This window comes from Enhydra lutris, unplaced genomic scaffold, assembly GCF_002288905.1.
Source record: "Enhydra lutris kenyoni isolate GAN:26980312 unplaced genomic scaffold, ASM228890v2 scaffoldscaffold76, whole genome shotgun sequence".
Taxonomy (NCBI): Eukaryota; Metazoa; Chordata; class Mammalia; order Carnivora; family Mustelidae; genus Enhydra; species Enhydra lutris.
Genome location: NW_019154160.1, coordinates 4,642,066 through 4,660,131, shown reverse-complemented (window position 1 = coordinate 4,660,131; position 18,066 = coordinate 4,642,066). Strand labels below are relative to the sequence as shown.

General features: G+C 50.9%; 1 protein-coding gene across 3 annotated transcripts in view; it reads left to right on the top strand.

The window, feature by feature from the left end:
• LOC111160512 (component of oligomeric golgi complex 2) overlaps nucleotides 1–12,477 on the top strand; it is a 53,438-nt gene extending 40,961 nt beyond the window's left edge. For 2 of the 3 annotated variants that reach the window (XM_022523662.1, XM_022523660.1), the window contains 8 exons: nucleotides 1,823–1,884; nucleotides 3,490–3,641; nucleotides 5,296–5,493; nucleotides 6,398–6,470; nucleotides 6,767–6,909; nucleotides 8,458–8,597; nucleotides 10,043–10,226; nucleotides 11,745–12,477. In XM_022523662.1, the coding sequence (XP_022379370.1) occupies nucleotides 1,823–1,884; nucleotides 3,490–3,641; nucleotides 5,296–5,493; nucleotides 6,398–6,470; nucleotides 6,767–6,909; nucleotides 8,458–8,597; nucleotides 10,043–10,226; nucleotides 11,745–11,846 (1,054 nt within the window). In that variant the 3' untranslated portion in view covers nucleotides 11,847–12,477. The remainder of the gene's footprint in view (nucleotides 1–1,822; nucleotides 1,885–3,489; nucleotides 3,642–5,295; nucleotides 5,494–6,397; nucleotides 6,471–6,766; nucleotides 6,910–8,457; nucleotides 8,598–10,042; nucleotides 10,227–11,744) is intronic. The other variant, XM_022523661.1, reaches the window with a different exon arrangement.
• Nucleotides 12,478–18,066: the final 5,589 nt, after the last annotated feature.

Below are 18,066 nucleotides of genomic sequence, written 5' to 3'. Positions count from 1 at the left end.
CTCTAAAAACAAGTAATCAAGTCAAAAAATGGGCAGAAGACATAAACAGACACTTCTCTAAAGAAGACATATAAATGGCTACAGACACATGAAGAACACACGAAGAAATGTTCATTGTTAGCCATCAGGGAAATTCAAATCATAAAACCACTACCACCTTACACGAGTTAGACTGGCAAAAATTGACAAGACAAGAAACAACAAATGTTGGAGAGGATGTGGAGAAAGGGGAACCCTCTTAACACTTGATGGGAACACGAGCTGGTATGGGCGCTTTGGAAAAAGCATGGAGGTTCCTCAAAAAGTTAAAAATAGAGCTACCCTACAACCCAGCAATCACACTACTGGGTATTTACCCCAAAGATACAAATGTGAAAAGAAGGGGCACATGTACCCCATTGTTCATAGCAGCAATGGCCACAGTTGCCAAACTATGGAAAGAGCCAAGATACCCTTGAGCAGATGAATGGATGAGGAAGATGTGGTCCGTATACACTATGGAGTATTATGCCTCCATCAGAGAGGATGAATACCCAACTTTTGTATCAACATGGACGGGACTGGAGGAGATTGTGCTGAGTGAAATAAGTCAAGCAGAGAGAGTGAATTATCATATGGTTTCACTTACTTGTGATGCATAAGGAATAACATGGAGGACATTAGGAGAAGGAAGGGAAAAATGAAGGGGGTGTGGAATCAGGAGGAGATGAACCACAAGAGACTGTAAACTCTGGGAAAGGAACTGAGGGTTTCAGGGGGGTGGGGAGATGGGTGAGCCCAGTGATGGGTGTTAAGGAGGAAACGCATTGCATGGAGCACTGGGTATTATATGCAAACAATGAATCATGGAACACTGCACCAAAAACCAAGGACATGCTGTATGGTGAATAACAAAACAATTTAAAAAATAATAAAATAGGTAAAATAATTTAAAAAACCAAACTGCTCAATTAGGTAAATTAATCTTGAGCGTGTGTCAGAATTGATTGCCATAAGGGAACTGGCCGGTGACAGGAGCGTGCTGGGGAGGGTATAATGGGGGAAGTTTACGTAGTCGGGAAACAGAATGTTACCTGAGCACCTAGTTTAAAAAATACACACTTTCATGTCACAAAGTCCTAAACACATGCCCTCATCAGTTATTAAAACAGAAATCGGGGACAGGAGGTCACGATGGATGGTGGGCCAGCTGAGACACAGGCAAAGTGACCGGAAGCAGTGGCGCAGATGCCGCTGGCTGTGCCAACAGGGCGGGCACCAGGGAGCATGAGGGGCTCCACGGAAATGCACAGAGCATGGGCCACCAGCCGCTGTGCTCACTGGCTACCTGCAGTGGCTTTTCTCAAGCTTGCAAACAAAGATACAGAATACAGCCTCCCCGTTCCTTAGTTTGAGGACATGTACTCTGCTGTGATGGTGCAAATCAAGACAGATTGAAGATAGCCGCAGTCTCGTGGCCGCAAGGGGATGGAAACGCAGGTTTCACAAGGCATGTGGGACTTTGCAGGCATGGCTTCTTGATGGCAGCTTAACGGGCAGTTTGTTTTAGTTTGAAAAGCACGGGTTAGTCATGATTCCAGTCAGATGCAAATAACAGAGAAACCCTACCTAATCGTGCCCGATTAAGAGAAATGTTTTCCTTGTTCAGTTTAGAAAACGTTTGGGAGAATAGGCATTCTGGGGCTGGTTGGACATTGATAAGAGCATCAGACCGAGGGACAAGCCAATGGAGGCAGTGGCTGGTCCCTGGGAAGGAGGGAGAACAGAGAGAGGCATCTAGCAGCTGCATTAACCCTCATCTGTGCTCTTGTTTTTATCTCAGATTCAGAGAGATCGCAGGATCCTTAGAAGCAGCACTCACAGGTGTGCTGGCGGACGCCCCAGGTAACTTCCTGAAAGTGATCAGTGGCAGGATGTCGCTCCCTGAGTGAGGGAAGCTCAGCCAGTCACCTAGACCTCCCCATTCCGAGGGTACTTGCACCTTGTCCTGTCATGCTGTAGTTAGACCTTAAAAACATAACTCAGTCTCTCTTTTTTTCTAAAGAGGCTAAAGAAATCAAATTTTTTTGGTTTATAGAGCATTCTCGGTAAAAAGAATGGGATATTGTTTCAGCAGTAAAGAAGAAGGAAATCTTGTCATGTGCAAGGACATGAGGGACCTAGAGTGCATTATGCTAAGTGAACTGAGTCAGAGAAAGACACACCATCTGATTTCACTTGTGGAATGTAAGGAACAAAATAAGCGAGCAAAGGGAACAAAAGAGACAAACCAAGAAACAGGCTCTTAACCATGGACAGCAAACTGGTGGTCACCAGAGGGGAGGGGGAAATGGGTCACGGGGATTAAGAGGACACTTAACATGATGAGCACTGAGGAATGTACAGAATCGTTCAGTCACTATTGTACGCCTGAAACCAGTACAACACTGTATGTTAACTACACTGGAATTAAGATTTTATTTCTTAAAGATTTATTTGTTAGAGAAAGAGAGAGTGAGCACAAGCAGGGGGAGAGGCAGGCAGAGGGAGAAGCAGGCTTCTTGCTGAGCAAGGAGCCTGACTCGGGCCTCGATCCCAGGACCCCAGGATTATGACCGGAGCTGAAGGCAGACTTAACTGACTGGGCCACCCAGGTGTCCCTAAAGTGAAATTAAAATAAACAAGCAAAAAACACTCTAAGGATACAGGAAGCAGACGTTATTTTTGTTTCTGAATATAACATGGCAAGGGGATTAGCCCCTGGTGATCAGCTCTTTGTATAGCAAATTGGCTCACATCTGCTTTAGTCCCAAGCCCATGTAAAGCATCAGGATGGCCCTTCCCTCCTGGGAATGATTCACAACTGGGGTTCCCGCCCCAGGCCTCCAGAGCCCCGGCCTCCATTCCGGGATAGTGAGCAGGTGACTGTGGTTGGTGGGTTCCGGACGTGCTTGCTTTCCTCGGTGGTCTCGCTAATCCCATGTCCTGTAGTCACTCCCGGCAGCCACTCACACACTGTCCAGCTACTTCTGTAGCCATGTGGGTCTCTAGGCTGCCCTGCTGAGACTCCTCGTGTCTGTGTGGCCAGGTCAGCCTGGACCGCGCGATTTTAGCCTCAAAGTCGGTCTTCACCTGTTTTTGCTGAACAGGGTCATATGTCCCTGACTTTCTGTACATGAGCAGTGGGTTCAGGGAGGGGAACGGAGAAGCAGACAAATGCAACAGGACAGACTCGGCACCAAAGTCAAAACCCTTGCAAGGACCGCCCCTCCTGCTTGTGTTTATTGAGGTGGTATAAAATGCCTCGTAACATGATTCCTGAATGCTGTGTGTTTGTTTCCCCAGCACCTGGGAGGGGACCTGTGTAAAATTAGAGAGCGCATTGCCACAAAAGATGGGGTAACGTGGATGGTTTAGGGCCAGTTTCCCCACTCCTGAGTTACACGTTGAGAATGTTTGAGTTGAGCCTGGAGTTGGCGGTGATTCTTGACGTGTCTGTTTCCTCTCCAGCTGGCAGTCCCTTTTGCCTCCTGGCTTCTCACAGGACGTGGAGTGGCCTGCAGCGGTGCTGGTCGGCCAAGATGTTCCTCCCGGGGCTGACGCATCGGCTGTGGAGGCTCACGCTGCAGCTCTTGGCTCGGTACTCGGGCTTCGTCCGCGAGGTGAGGGCCGGCCACGCCGCCGCTCCAGAACCAGTGCTGTCAGGGACTCTGGTTTCACAAGGCCCTGTGGTCACCAGAGTTACAAGGCCCTGTGGTCACCAGAGGTTAATCTGGAGGACGACAGTAGGTGCCCTTCTCAAGTTCGTAGCCAGTGTGTGTTTCCCTTTCCCTCTTGGCTCCATGGCCTTTGTGGGCGTCTGGTAGGAAAGCTCCACACTGACGAGCTCATGTTCCCTCCTCAAAGCCAGAATCTTTGAGGTGCCCCCAGATTAAAACAGAGATGCTCATTTTAATGAAAAGGAGTAGAAATAAAAATACACATGTTTTAATCGTATTTGGAAGTTTAAAAAAAATCATACGATCGTCAAGATTAAAAGGTAGGGAAATTAATTAACCTTCCCTTCATTTCAGAATATCCTACTTTTCTCCTTATCAGGTAGTTGGCTATATTAAATAGCCACATGCCCACGAAGATTTATTAGGTTCTGTGGGTAAAGCATCCATTCAGCTCAGCCCACAGGCAGGCCCCACACCAGCATCTGGGTCTGAGAGAGGCCCTGCCTCCTGGACAGTCTCAGGAGACAGACAGACACGCAGCCGGTTCATTGTGTGTGATGACAATGAAAAGAGGCCGGAAGCGGGTGTTTGCTCTCTAGAAAGATGACACAAAGAAGCCTCCTCTGTGGGAAGGAAGTCCTAGTTGGCATCAGAGATGAGCACGTCACCATGTCGCTGAGTGTTCTAACGGAAGGAGCGCAGGCTTCAGTCAGAACCAAACCGAGGTTCTGCCACTTTTATGTTTCATGGCCTTGGGAAGATTAGCTCTGGAGTCCCAAATTCTTCATCTGTAAAATGGGAAAACAGCTTCTATATGTGGTTGTGCGGAGTAAAGAGATAATTTGTTGACCAACAAATTGTTGATGGAAGTACCTGGCGGATCCCGGGAGCTCAGTGGAAGCCAGTTTTTTTTTTTTTTTCCCCCTTTGCCTTCCTCTGCTCAGAAGGGTCTTAGCAGACCATCAGGCTGTTTCTGAAGAGCACGGTGTGGTCGGTTCTGGGGACACGGGGGCCGTGAGATGCTTCAGTTTGGTCTGAGTCGGCGGCGGCATGCATTCTGACCAGCCAGTAATTCTGACGTCTCTAATAAAATTATCTTGCCCTGAACATTCATTTTTGCATTTTTTTCCTGATTCCAGGGTAATTCTCTCTGGTTTTTCCCTTGTAACAATACATGATTTGAGTAATACTTTTGTTTGTACTATTTGAAGCATAATGAGGGTTGGATTTTGATTTTTTTTTATCCTTACTAATTATAATGATAAATTTACCAAGCACACTAGGTAAATGATTTTACCCAGTAGAGTCAGTGATTTTTTTTTTTTAATTGTGATGTTCCAGAAACTAATTTTCATTCTGTTTAGGAACCTATTTTATTTTTGCCAGTTACTTTTTATCACCAAAATTAGACACAGGTTTAAGGAAGATTAAATGTACGTGGGGTTGTCGCTTGACCTTGTTTCTCCTTGTTGTGCTTCCGTTGGTTAACTTGTAATACTTCGTAGATAGCTGTCACTTTAGGTGAGTCGTTGACCCACAAAAACGAAAGCTCAGAGATGTTGCTAGTGGAAAAATAATCATTGCAATGGTTTTCCAGCTTTTACTCAGGCCCATCTCTAATGAAAGTGCCAAGGATATCAAAAAGCCTTTGGTAACTGGTAGCAAAGACCCTTCAGTTACCCAAGGAAATGGTGAAGACCAAGGAAGTGGCCCTTCAGAAACAAAGCCCACGGTCTCCATTTCCAGTACGCAGCTCGTGTATGTGGTCGCAGACCTGGACAAGCTTCAGGAGCAGGTAGGCCTGTGTCCCGGAAGAATCCCTGGTGCTTGCTTCGGTGTGGCCACAGAAAGCAGTGTGTGTGCAAAGACCTGACGCCATTTGGCCTCACAGGGCTTAGAATCATGGGGCCCAAGGGCACCTCGAGAGAACATGTTCATCTGCCCTCTGAGGTGTCTCTCCAAACCCTCCCCCCACCACCAGTGGGCTGTCTTCGTCCTTGCTCATCAGTCTGGTCGCAAACTGTGTGAACCTGGGGCCTCCGCTTCCTCTCCCGTAGCGCTGTCATGAGCCCCGAGCGAGCCTGCTCCCGTCGGCCCGTTAGTTCCGCTCACGCTGTGCGGCATGATTGCTAACAGGTTGGGGCTTAATTGTCTCTACCCCACTTGACCTGACCACATCATTTCCAGGTAACTTTAGATCGTCAGCTGTACTTTGAAAGTGCTCAACTGTTAAAACTTCTGCCTCTGTTTCCCCTGGATAGGGCCCCATATCGGGGGCCTTTATCACTAATTAAGAGGGCTTTGTGGGCCGAATTTGTGTGCGAGTGCTCTGGTACATAAATCTGCTTTCCTCCGGTTTAAATATGTTGTGGGGCTCGAACAAATAACATGTTTTGAGCAAAAACATGGTCTTCATTGTAAATTTATTTTGGGACGGGAGAGAGCCACAGGATAGGAAATGGTTTTCATAGTCCCTGGCCTGTTGCTAGCCGAGCACTGCCGTTTCACGTGATGTTGGCTTCTGTTATATTGTGAAAGCGTTAGGAATTCTCCCTTCTTCTGACGAAAATGACAGAAAGTCCTGAGTTTAGTTTCATCGTTCATTAACAATATTTTAGAGTTTATAGATGCAAATAGAATTGCCTCTTCCTTTGATTTCTAAAAAGTAACTGAATATATAAAGTGCATATTTATTTCAGCTTCCAGAACTCTTGGAAACAATCAAGCCAAAACTTGAAATGATTGGCTTTAAGAATTTTTCTTCTATCTCAGGTAAAAAAAATAAACCTTTAGACCCAGCAAATCTTTGAATGAGAAATAATTTAAAATAAAACTTTAGACACTGTAGGATATATTTACCGGTAATTTTCTTCTCTCGTTGTAAATCCTTGGTTGTTTCTATATTCTGTTCTGTGATTTTAACTTCTCTAAATGAGATATTTTGTTTAATTCTAATGATTTGATTTGATTTACTGTCATATACTCTCTAAATACCATGGCACTGTCTAAATTAAGATTCACATCTGGGCCTGAGTAAGTGGTTACATTTAATCTTTATGTCTCTACAGCAGCCCTGGAGGACTCCCAGACGTCTCTGTCAGCCTGTGTGCCTGCCTTGAGTAACAGAATCATCCAAGACTTAAGTGAGTCTTGTTTCAGTTACCTGAAAAGTGCCCTGGAGGTCCCCAGGCTTTACCGAAGAACCAATAAGGTTAGCAGCACTCACTGAAAAGAATTCCAAGGTGGGGAAATACAGAGCAGGAAAGACACTGAGGGAGGGAGTGGTTCAGCAAGACCCAGGACAGCCCAAGACAGACCTAATCAGCCTCATCCAAAGAGTCTTTATTTGCTGGAGGGGGACCACACAGGTGGATGGTTACGGTCAGCTGCTTTGGGAATTGGACTCAGACTATACAGACTTGTTCTGGATGCCTTTGGCCTTAAGGAAAGATAAAGAAAAGATAAAGATAAAAGAAAAGATAAAGATAAAGATTTCAAAAGAAAGCATTTTAAGAAAATATCTTTAACTCCTGTACTCTTTTGGTCTTTGAATCTTATATTTGAAAAAATTTGAATTTATCTTGTTCCCTTCATACTATCCTAGCAAGTACCAGCTTCCTCCGGTTCTTTAACTCGGTAAGATTTGAAAAGCTGCGTTAAGAACATGGAAAGCATTTATGAGATGGAAAAGCGTGCACGCACACTGGTGTTCAAAGTTGAATTCTCCTGTTGTCACGTTTTATAGAATGGCGACTTGGGGACTTCTTTTGGACCAGTGGTCTTAGTTTCCCCTCCTGAATTCTTATTTTCAGGCATTTCTCATCTCCTTCTGGCTACATGTCACTTAATTTTCCATCGAATTTCTTTTTTCACAATTGTAGAGTTGGATGTTAGGCTAAAATTATTTTCAAGAACTATGACGATTTCCTAAGACGCTGTGCTGTTTTGGAGTGTCCCTGGGGCAGCCTCCGCGCATGCTGATCGTGGGTCCTGTCCCATTCGTGCTGGCCTTCCTGTCCAACTCGTGTTCCGGAGGCAGAGAGGGCTGAACTGAGCTGGGGCGAATCTCCTTTGTGGTTCTTTTTCTTCTCCTTCTTAAATCTGGGGTGTGCGTTAGGATTGCCGCTTCCAGCAAGCGCACTTTCTCACCTGGCTTCCTCTTTCTGGTCTGACTTGAAGCTCCCACTTCAAAGTGGGAGAGAGACCTACTTTATGTTCCAAATACATTAATTTCCTTTTAGTAAGCTACCGGCTTTCCCCGTCTGTTCCATACATTAATGTATTTACCAGGTGCAGGTGGGTCAGATACTGTCATTTGTTCTTCTATAAAGTGAATGCCAGTGGCCTTGTCTGCAGCTGAAGAAGCTAAAACTGAAGAAAGTCAAATTACGAACCCTAGATCCATGCTCCTCTGGCTGCCCATAGGCGGCGTTAGCGCCACCTGGTGGGAGCTTGTTAGACATGCATGGTCTCAGACACAGCCCCCCACGGCCCCCATCACCCCCATCCGCCCTGGTGCATGTTCTCTTTCTCTCTCCGTCTCTGGCTGGAAACGTGACTTTTCCCTTGCTTTACCAGACCCCCTTTGTTCTCCAGGTGTCTTTCTGTAGACAACACTGGTGTGCCTTCTGGGGAGGGAGAGACTTTGTACCTGTCTCAAAACTGGTAGGTCAGTAGCACCTCCGTGAAGTTTGAGTAACTTACTCTCTCTTTTTTTTTTTCCCGTGTACTTTTGTATCCCCCACCGTCGTTATTCCAGGAGGTGCCAACAGCAGCCTCCTCGTACGTGGACAGTGCTCTGAAGCCCTTTCACCAGCTTCAGAGCGGGCACAAGGATAAGCTCAAACAGGCAATAATCCGGCAGTGGCTAGAAGGCGCCCTTTCTGAGAGCACTCATAAGTAAGTACCCGAGGAGTAGGCAATTCCAGACTTTCTTAGAAAAGCCTTGAGTCAGAGACCGCGGAGGCCCTGGCAGGTTGCATGTGCACAAGGTGGGGAGTCCATCCAGTCAGCGGGTACCTGGACGAGCCAGGGTGCTCTGTCCTTCCGTCTGTGTTGATGGCTCAGCCGCGCTCGCACCACTCGCCCTGCACCCAGAGCGCGTCGGGCCGCCTGCTTCCTGGCCTCCCTGGGGCTCACACTGGCCCTGCACCTCCCTGGGCACTCCCGGGCCTTGCTGTCCGTGATGCACCTCATGCGGGCCTCTTTGTGCAAGTCCAGGCTTACTTTCCCTTTCAAGATCCTCTCTCTCCTCAGCTGTGTCTGAAATGGCTCTGATCACGCCGCATAATCCAAGGCTCCTACCCGCGAGGCCACTGCGGTCTAGACGAGAAAACAGACATTCGGAACTGTCATTACAACGGAGAAATGCTCCGTGTCTCAAACCCTGCAGTCCTTAAAAATACAAGGAGGTCTTTAGCATCCCTGTGGTTGAATGTCTCCTCATTTCTCCCTTAATCAGCTTCTCCCCCGATGCCAGCCTTGACTTATGTCAAAAGAATATTATTCAGTTTTGTTTAATTATTTTGCACTAATGCTTGATTTATTTCAGTCTCATCTGAATTAAGTGAAATCTGTGGGTTAATTTAGGACATAACAGTGAGTTACAATATTGCTTTTGTGGGCAAATACATTCCAAGTGCCAAGTAACCAGCTTGTAAACAAAGTTTTGAAAAGCAACTCATTTATAATTTGCAAATTATATTGAGACTATTGTGAAGGTAATTTGTTTTATTTAAAAATTTGAAATGCTTCCATTCTTTAAAAGATGAACTGTTCCGAGAACTGACTGTAAATGAATCTGTTACTTGCGCTTGGGGAATGAACTCCAGCTACTCACTCTTCAAGTAGGAAAGACCATTTGGCCCATAGTTTCCTCTTAGAGTTCGGGGGTAAAACTGTACACAAGTCCACGTACATATTTCTTCAGGTCTGAGGGAACGCAGTGTTAGAGAGTCACGACCCGCCCGTTAGGGGCACCTGGGTGGCTCAGTTAAGCATTTGCCTTCGGCTCAGGTCATGATCCCCCAGGCTCAAGCCCCGCATCCGGCCCCCCGCTGAGCGAGGAGCCTGCTTCTCCCCCTCGCTCTGCGCCTCCCACTTTGTGCACTCTCTCTCGCTCTTTCAAATAAATAACATCTTTAAAAAAACAAAAAACAAAAAAAACTTATTTTTTTTTTCAGTCATAAGAAACATTGATAAATCTACCATGGCAGATTTTTTAAAAATTGGAAATGAATTTTTAATCCTAAAAATCTCTTGTTTTGGCCCACAAAGCCAGTTCCCCTGTCTGGGGAGACACACGAGCACCTCGGCCTCACCAGTGAGTGTGTCCTGTGCTCCAGGTATTACGAAACCGTGTCAGACGTCCTGAGCTCGGTGAGGAAAATGGAGGAGAGCCTGAAAAGGCTGAAACAAGCCAGGAAAAGCACTCCCGCCAACCCCGTCGGTCCCAGTGGCGGCGGCATGAGCGACGATGACAAAATCCGGCTGCAGTTGGCCTTGGACGTGGAATACTTGGGAGAGCAGGTAAGGCCCGAGCTGTCGTCAGCATGATGCCTCTGATGATGGCCCCTCGGTCTCTTGGGGACTCACCTGAGCCCACACGTGCTGCCCGGGGAAGGTGGGGGTATCCACCTCTGGGGCTGGAAGAGTAGGTCAGGGCCCCAAAATACTTGAAGGAAAAGGATGTGCACCAGCAGATACTAAAAATGACGGTTGCAGTCCCACCACCTCTGTTCGGCTCGGGCACTCGTGAGTGTGAGCGTATGAGTGTGAGTGTGAGCTCACAGACGGAGATGGTGTCCTATTTGTCCGCCTTCTGGAAAGTGCCCAAGACGCAGTCAGGTTGTTAGAATAACGAGAAAACCATTAGCCTGTGGATTTCTCAGTGTGGCCCTTGAGGAATCGCCTAAGCCTGACCTCTTTGCGTCCCTGGCTGAGTTCTCTGTTTTCATCGAACCCAGGCTTTAGGGTCACGGCGGGTGGATGAGCATTACTGTACCTAATGTCTCTGAGGGGGCGGATCCAGGTTCTGTGCAAGGCCTCTGTTCACACTGAGGTGACTTGCTCAAGGATCGAGAAACTTCTCATCCTCGAGAAGCTGGCTTTCTAAACTGTTTAGGCTCATGGAATGACACAGGTCCTCTGGGAAGGTCTTGTGCTGGAGGAAAAGAGGAGGGATCCTGAAATCTCCATCAGGAGATGCTTGGCTTTCTAGCTCATTGAGGACTCCTGCAGGCTGAATTTTGCTGCTTTAAGGTGAATTTAGAGATAGGTCTATTCTGGCAGAAGCCCATTGCCTTGTTTTTTTATTTCAAAAGAGAAACTTAGAGTCTTTTTACAAGTAAAACAATTTGTTACAGCAATGCGAAGAACAAAGAAGCCAAAGAAAGAAGGGGAGGGCTGGGGGGCTAGCAGCAGGGGGACAAAAAGAAATGGGAGTCCTTGGTCCCGGTCCCCAGAGGAGCATCAGCATGCCGGCAGATTCTGTATACTTGGTGCAGATTTTTCCAGATTTTCCTGTGCATGTGTGCATGTGGTGTTTGTAGCTGCCGTTCAGAAAAGCGGGAACACAGTGTGCCACGACTCGGTTGCCCGGTAATCCACGGCGTTCGCCCCGCCACGGCATCCGCAATTCATCAGATTCTGAGGAGAGGTTGGTGGTGGTGTGTGAAGAAATGAAGAGCTCAGGCCAATGCTTTTCTGAAAACTCTCCACTTAAGAAATAGTTCACTTTATTATTCTTTTTGTGTGAATTTTCTTTCGCAGTCCACAAAAGAGGCTCTCAGGCTGGTAAGAGCCCGGTGTGACGGACTAAGATAAATGAACATGCTGGCTTCTGAGGATGTCAAGCGTTTGGCCCCAAAAAGTGAGGCTTGACGATGAGTCAGCCCTTTGCTGTGAGGGAGAAATACTCTGGCAGTCACTGGGGAGCGCCCTTTTTCTGGGTTCCTGGGGGGGTAGCTGTTCTGTGTGTCCTTTCATAAGGGGCTTTTGTTCGCATTCAGACGGAGGGGCCTTCATTCGCTCTCCTGGCCTTTGCAGATTCAAAAGATGGGCCTGGCGACAAAGGACATAAAGAGCTTCCCCGCTCTCGCCGAGCTGGTCGCTGCCGCCAAGGACCAGGCAACGGCAGAACAGCCCTGAGCATTTTGGAAGAGCCCACAGGGAGGGGAGAGCAGGCCATGGAGCCTGAGGGGAGGAAAGCGGCTCTGCCCCTCCGCAAGTCTCTGTGGCCCAGAAGTGGTGCATCGTGTCTCCAGCCACACCCCGACGCCGCTGCTCCCCGCACATCAGGTGTCCTGTCACCCAGAGCAGAACACAGAAGCCTTTTTCCGTTGTATGGAAGATCGTTTTTAAGACACTTGAAACTTTCTACTATAGTTTACAGAGCAAATTATTTTATTTTTATTGTAAATCTTAGCGTGGAAGAGCCGATTTCTAAAACGGGACTTGAGTAGGTAGAGCCGCGCAGCGGCGGAAAGTTGGCCCGGGACCCGCCGCGGGGAGCGCCCGCCTGCAGGGGGGCCGCGCGCAGGGCACGCTCTGAGGGAGGCGGGAAGCCGCACTCCTCCGTCTGCCGGCGAAGCAGGAGGAAAGACGTGTTTCCGGAATAAAAGACGCGTCTGCCTGAGCGCTGCGGTTTCGGGTTTGGGCTGTGGGTGAGCGCGGGTGAGGTGGCGCTCCCCGGCGGGAGGGGGAGGCTGCAGGACGCGGGGAAGAGGGAGGAGCGCGGCGTGGGCCGCTGCCGACCCCTGGACCCACCGGCGGAGGCGCCGCGCTCCTCCCGCGAGCGTGCGTTTCGTCGCATCTCAGAGTCTCCTTGGTTCAAAGGGCCGCTGCCGGCCGAGAAAGGAAGAGGCTAAGAGCCCATGAAGAGGCAGGGCCGGGAGGCGGCAGCAGTTACTCTGCTGTTTGTTTTCAGCGCCGTGCTGAGGCCGAGCAGCAGAAGGGGGGCACGAGAGGAACCCCAGTAAGAGCGGCAGGGGCGGCAGGAGCTCCCGCTGTGTTTCGGGGCCTGGAGAGCCCCGGCTGGAGCCGGCTCTCACCTGATGGGACCGGGGTCTGGTGGGCCGCCGCGCGGTGGTGAGAGCAGAAGGGACTGAGCGTCAGGGTGGTCGCTCGCACGACCGCGGGAACCGGCTCAGCCGTCTACACGGGCTGTTGCCTCTGCGGGCGCTGGGCCTGTAGGCCGTGGGGGGCAGTCGGGGGCGGTAGGAAGGTGCGCTGGAGGGGACGGGAGCGAGAGCGAGCGAGGCTGCCCTGGAGCCAGTGGAGATCAGCCCACACCCGCGTTTGTCTCTGGCTGCCCCCAGACCCCAAGTTCCGTAAAGGGGGCCTACAAAAGTCGCGCTTTCTGGAAGCTGCACACACCCCCGGCCCAGGATTTGCGGGAGCCGAGGGAGAGCCAGCGGCGGCCCTGCCACCCTGTGCCAGCAGGCAAGCCTGCAGCCCCACAGGACCTGTGTGAGCCACCACAGTGGCCGGCCCAGCACTTGCCTCTGCGTGTAAACTTAGGCCCTCGTGGGTAACGCCAGCTTCCCGCCGCCCCTGGCACGGCCCTCCGGGAGCCGGGACCCAGCGCCAGCGGCTGCGCAGATCCGCCCACCTGCCCACGGTCTGCTCACTTGCCACGTGGCTGAGCACCTGTCGCCAGCCCAGCGCTGGTCAACGCTAGCCTTGGTGTGTCCCCTCGGCCTGGCTGCCTTGCCTTTCTCGTTTGTCTCAAAACAGGGTTGACAAGGATCCAGTGTATTTAGCCCTTCCAACCCCCCACTGTCCCCGTATGCAGATGAGGAAACAGAAGACAAGGAGTTAGGATAACTAACAAGTGGAATTTCAATCCAACCAAGCTGGTCCCAGGGTCCAGGCTTCCCCACTAGGTAATTCTCCCTCCTTAATAGGAGCGTCGGAACAGAGAAGCTGCTGCTGCAGGACTGGGGCCCAGGCTCAGCCTAGGTCCGGTAACAACATGTTCCGGGCTCATTTCGGTGTAGCTACACGGTTGGGGTCCTGAGGCTGGTTCCTAGGCTGAAGAAACAGTCTTTAGTGAAAAGCAGAAAGTTCTAGAACACTTATCCCTGGCTTCCCCAGAACGTCTGTGTCAATGTGTGTTCTGTTAGTTCGCTTTGCCTTGAAGAATCATAATTGAGCAAAGGTTAAGGACGAACCAATGCATTTTTTATAGGAAAAACTAGAATGAGTTTTTACCCTAAGACATAGGAGCCAAACAGCCATCTCAGCACAAGGACGTCTCTCTGGCCTGAGTGATGTGGTGCCCGGAGGCTGTGCGCGAGTTGGTGGGGCGTTCCCCGCCATCGTTCAGGGACCCCAGCTGCCTCCCAGCCGCCACCTCCTTCCTGTGGCTTCCACGTTTCCCGAGGGTGACTTCCTGTGTTGGTTCCCTGTGGCTGTTTTAACAAATTACTGCAAATATGGTGGCTTAAAACGACAGAATTCTGTTCTCTCAGAGTTCTGAAGGCAGAGGTCCGAATGTGGGCGTCGGCGGGGCCCTGCACCCTGAGGACTGGTCAGACACAGTCCTTGCCTCTCCCACCTCCCTCACATTAGCACTACTCAGTCTCTGCCTCCCTCTTCCCGGGGCCGCCTGCCCTTCCTCCCTTAGGAGAACGCTGTCCTTGTATTTAGGATCCACGTGCTTAATCCGGGAGGATCTCGTCACGAGCTCCCGAGCTGAATCGTGTTTGCAAAGGCCTCTTTGCCGAGTGAGGTCACCGGGCACCAGGCCCAGGTTCCAGGGCTTCGGATGTGGGCCGACCTTCTGGGGCCACCATGGGGTCTCCCCCTTGGCGGCAGCCAACCGGGAAAGGAAAAGCACATGGAGGGCCACGCCGGGGGGTGGGGGGGTGGCCCCATGTGGGAGAGCCCAGCACACTCCCGTGGCCAGAGCTCAGCCCGTGGAGACTGGAAACCGGTCTGGCTGTGTGTCCAGGAGGACCGAGAGACGGACGCTGATCCTGGAGCTGCTTCAGACTCGCGCCCGCGCTCCTGGTGGGCATCTGTCCCGGTGATTCTGCAGCGTCCTAGACTTCTGTAGGGCGTCGCTGCCGGCAACCAAGCTGCTCAGCCACCAAGCGCGTGTGGGAAAGGCTGCCCTGGGTCCTCAGGCCTCTCCTGGTGGGCTAAAGCAGGGCCGCCGGGGCCGCAGGACTTCAGGTGCTTGGCCTTGCCCTACCGGCCGCACGGTGACACGCAGATGTGACCTGCCACGGAGATTGCTGAGACCTTCCCGCTCAAGTTCATGTTCCAGGACTGAGGCCAGTGACGGAATGCAGACGTCGAGTGAGTGGTAGATTCTGAAGCCGGGTCTTGGGGGTGGTGGGGCAGTGATTCTTCTCTGAAGGCACCGTTGATCTTCTTGGTGCTGGCATCCCGACCCACAGGAGAGACCCCTCCTCCGCCTCCACGCAGCCCCAATGGAGTCTCCCCGCCATGGGAGAAAGCTGGCCTCTCCCTGTCCGTCTCCTCCTCCTGCCTCAGGGTCAGCAGCTCTGAAGGGGACGCCGGCACTGACCTGTGCACATTCCCGGCACTGCCCACCCCCCCCTGACCGGCCTCCGGGTGTCGTGTCGCACAGCAGCGGGGGCAGGCCCCATGCTCCCTTCCCGCGGCTGCCAGCGCGCCTCTGTGCTCCACTCAGCCTCATTCTCACATTCACGCTGCACCTCAGAACACTGGGGTTCTCTCTCTGATGGGGGGCCAAAACGCACTCTTAATCTTCAAGGCGGGTTCCGGCTGTGAAGGACTCCAGCGTGATGCAGTAACCATGACCTGAGTCACTCTCCCACCTTGAACAGCTGAACAAGGCCAAGGTCAGAAACGTGCAGTGTGGACACCAGGCAGCAGCAGTGTCCGAGATCTCAGAGAGAAAGGAAACTGAGCCCCGTGTGGACGGCAGCCAGGCCCCAGCACAGGTGGACCCAGAGCCTGGCGACTCTGGTTTGAGAGAGTTTGGAGTTGGGGGTGCTTGGGAGGCCAGAACTTGAGGGTAGAGTGTGGAGAGGAAGGAGGGCGGCTCTCGTATAGCTGGGTGCTGACTAGCCGTGTGGACAGGTGTGGGCAGGAGGCCACGAAGGCGAGGAAGGGAGCAGGTAGAACAATCCTCCGAGCTCGGGGTGCCTGGGAACAGTGTGTGTTCCCGGAATGGAAGGTTTCTCACAGGGGCCATGAGGAGGGTCCTTGGAGGGATATGGCCTCAGGGGTGGCACCAAATTAGCCTAAACCGCAGGCTGCTCTCTACCCACTTAACAGAGCTTACAAACAGGCCTCCGAGGATAACTTTCCGGGTAACTCAGCAGAAGTGTGCGGTAACTTGCAGGGAGGTGGGCTACGGGACCCCCACTCCTTTGAAGTGATGGAGTCACTGACATTCAAAACACACGGTGTTTGAGGGTCTCCCTGAGGCACCCTGAACGTCTACTCATTCTGCAGCTTTAAGAAATCACATGATGGGGGCACCTGGGTGGCTCGTTGGTGAAGTGGCTGCTTTCGGCTCAGGTCATGACCTCAGGGTCCTGGGATCGAGCCCCGCATCAGACTCCCTGATCTGCGCAGGGTCTGTTTGTCCCTCTCCCTCCACTCCTCTCCCTGCTGGTGCTCTCTTGGTCTCTCTCAAATAAATAAATAAAATCTTTTTTTTTAAATTCTTTTAAAATTTTATTTATTTGAAAGAGAGCATGAGAAGGGAGAAGGTCAGAGGGAGAAGCAGACTCCCCATGGAGCTGGGAGCCCGATGCCGGACTCGATCTTGGGACTCCAGGATCATGACCTGAGCTGAAGGCAGTCACTCAACCAACTGAGCCACCCAGGCGCCTCAATAAGTAAAATCTTGAAGGAAAAAAAAAAAAAATCATGGGCGGAGGCCTCTGCCTTCGGCTCAGGTCATGATCTCAGGGTCCTGGGATCGAGCCCTGCATCTGGTCCTCTGCTCAGCAGGGAGCCTGCTTCTCCCTCTCTCTCTCTGCCTACTTGTGATCTCTCTCTGTCAAATAAATAAATAAAATCTTAAAAAAAAAAATCACGGCAAAATGGTGACCACACAAAAACCTGCACACGGATGTTTATAGCAGCTTTTATTCATAATTTCCAAAAAATATTGGAAACAACCAAGTTGTCCTTCAGTATGGGGAGGGATAAATCAAAGGCTGGCCCATCCAGGCAGTGGAATGTCATTGGTGCTAAAAAGAAATGAGCCATCAAGCCATGAAAAGATACGGAGGCATCTTAAACGCATATTGCTAAGAGAAGGCGATCTGGAAAGACTGCACACTGTAGAATTCTAGCTACACGACCTTCTGGAAGAGAATGTCTCCCTAGGGAGGCGGTTAAAGGGTCAGTGGTGCCAGGAGGCGTGGGGTATGAATAGGTAGAGCACAGAGGGTTTTTAGGACACCCAAAATCTCACCTATTAGTATAGGAGAACTCTAGTTTCTCTTCAGTTTTGTTGTGAGCCTAAAACTGCTCTAAAAAATAAATCCTATTGGAAAAAAAAGATCACATGGGATGATATTCAAATCCACCATCTATCTAAAGCCCAAAGCCTTCAGTACACGTTTCAGAGATCCGAATTTCTCAGTTTGGAAAGGTAACGTGATTTCCATCTCGGGTACCATGGGGCCGCATGGAACGCATCTGCTCATCCAACACGGATCTTCCTGCAGCAAACTGAGGGCCCGTCACACTTCCATAAACTTCCGTCACGCAAGGATCTTAAGCAGCCTCGTGTCGGTTCAGGCTGGGGTTTGCTGCCAAATGAGTAACAAACAAAAGTCATAAAGATTCGGGCTCTGATGTGCTTCCTCAGTGGGCAGGGAAGCAACCTGGACCACCGTCCCTGCCGGCCCCACCTGTGCCCAGGCTGGAGGGGATCAGAGCTGCAGAATCACGCCGGTGTCTACGGGAGGGGCGCTTGGCACCCCCAGGAAGACTTAGAACTGAGTGAAGAATGGTGTAAGAGAAACAGACCCCCAGAAGTGATGCCTGCGTGTGACCCAATCTGCAGAATGTTCGTATTTTGTATCCTGGGAACATGCTGACCCACTGCCCATTTATAAAAGGGCTGGAGGACAAAAGCAGCCGTGCGTGGGTTGGCAACACCGTACTCCTAGCAACCGCCCCGAGCCCCAGCGGCCCCAGCAGCGGGAGAAACGCGCTCGTCCGCTGCCGGCTGCTTTCTAAAGTGCGGGGAAGAACACCGACGTGCCCTTCCTCTGCGGGCAGCGCGACCACGTGTGTCTCCGCGAGCCGCCTCGAGACCACGGTTCACGAGTCAGATAGAGGGCAGCGACGGTGGCTCGGGTTCCCTGCCGGCGCCGTTGTGCCAGTACAGGGACGAGCTGCGCCTGTA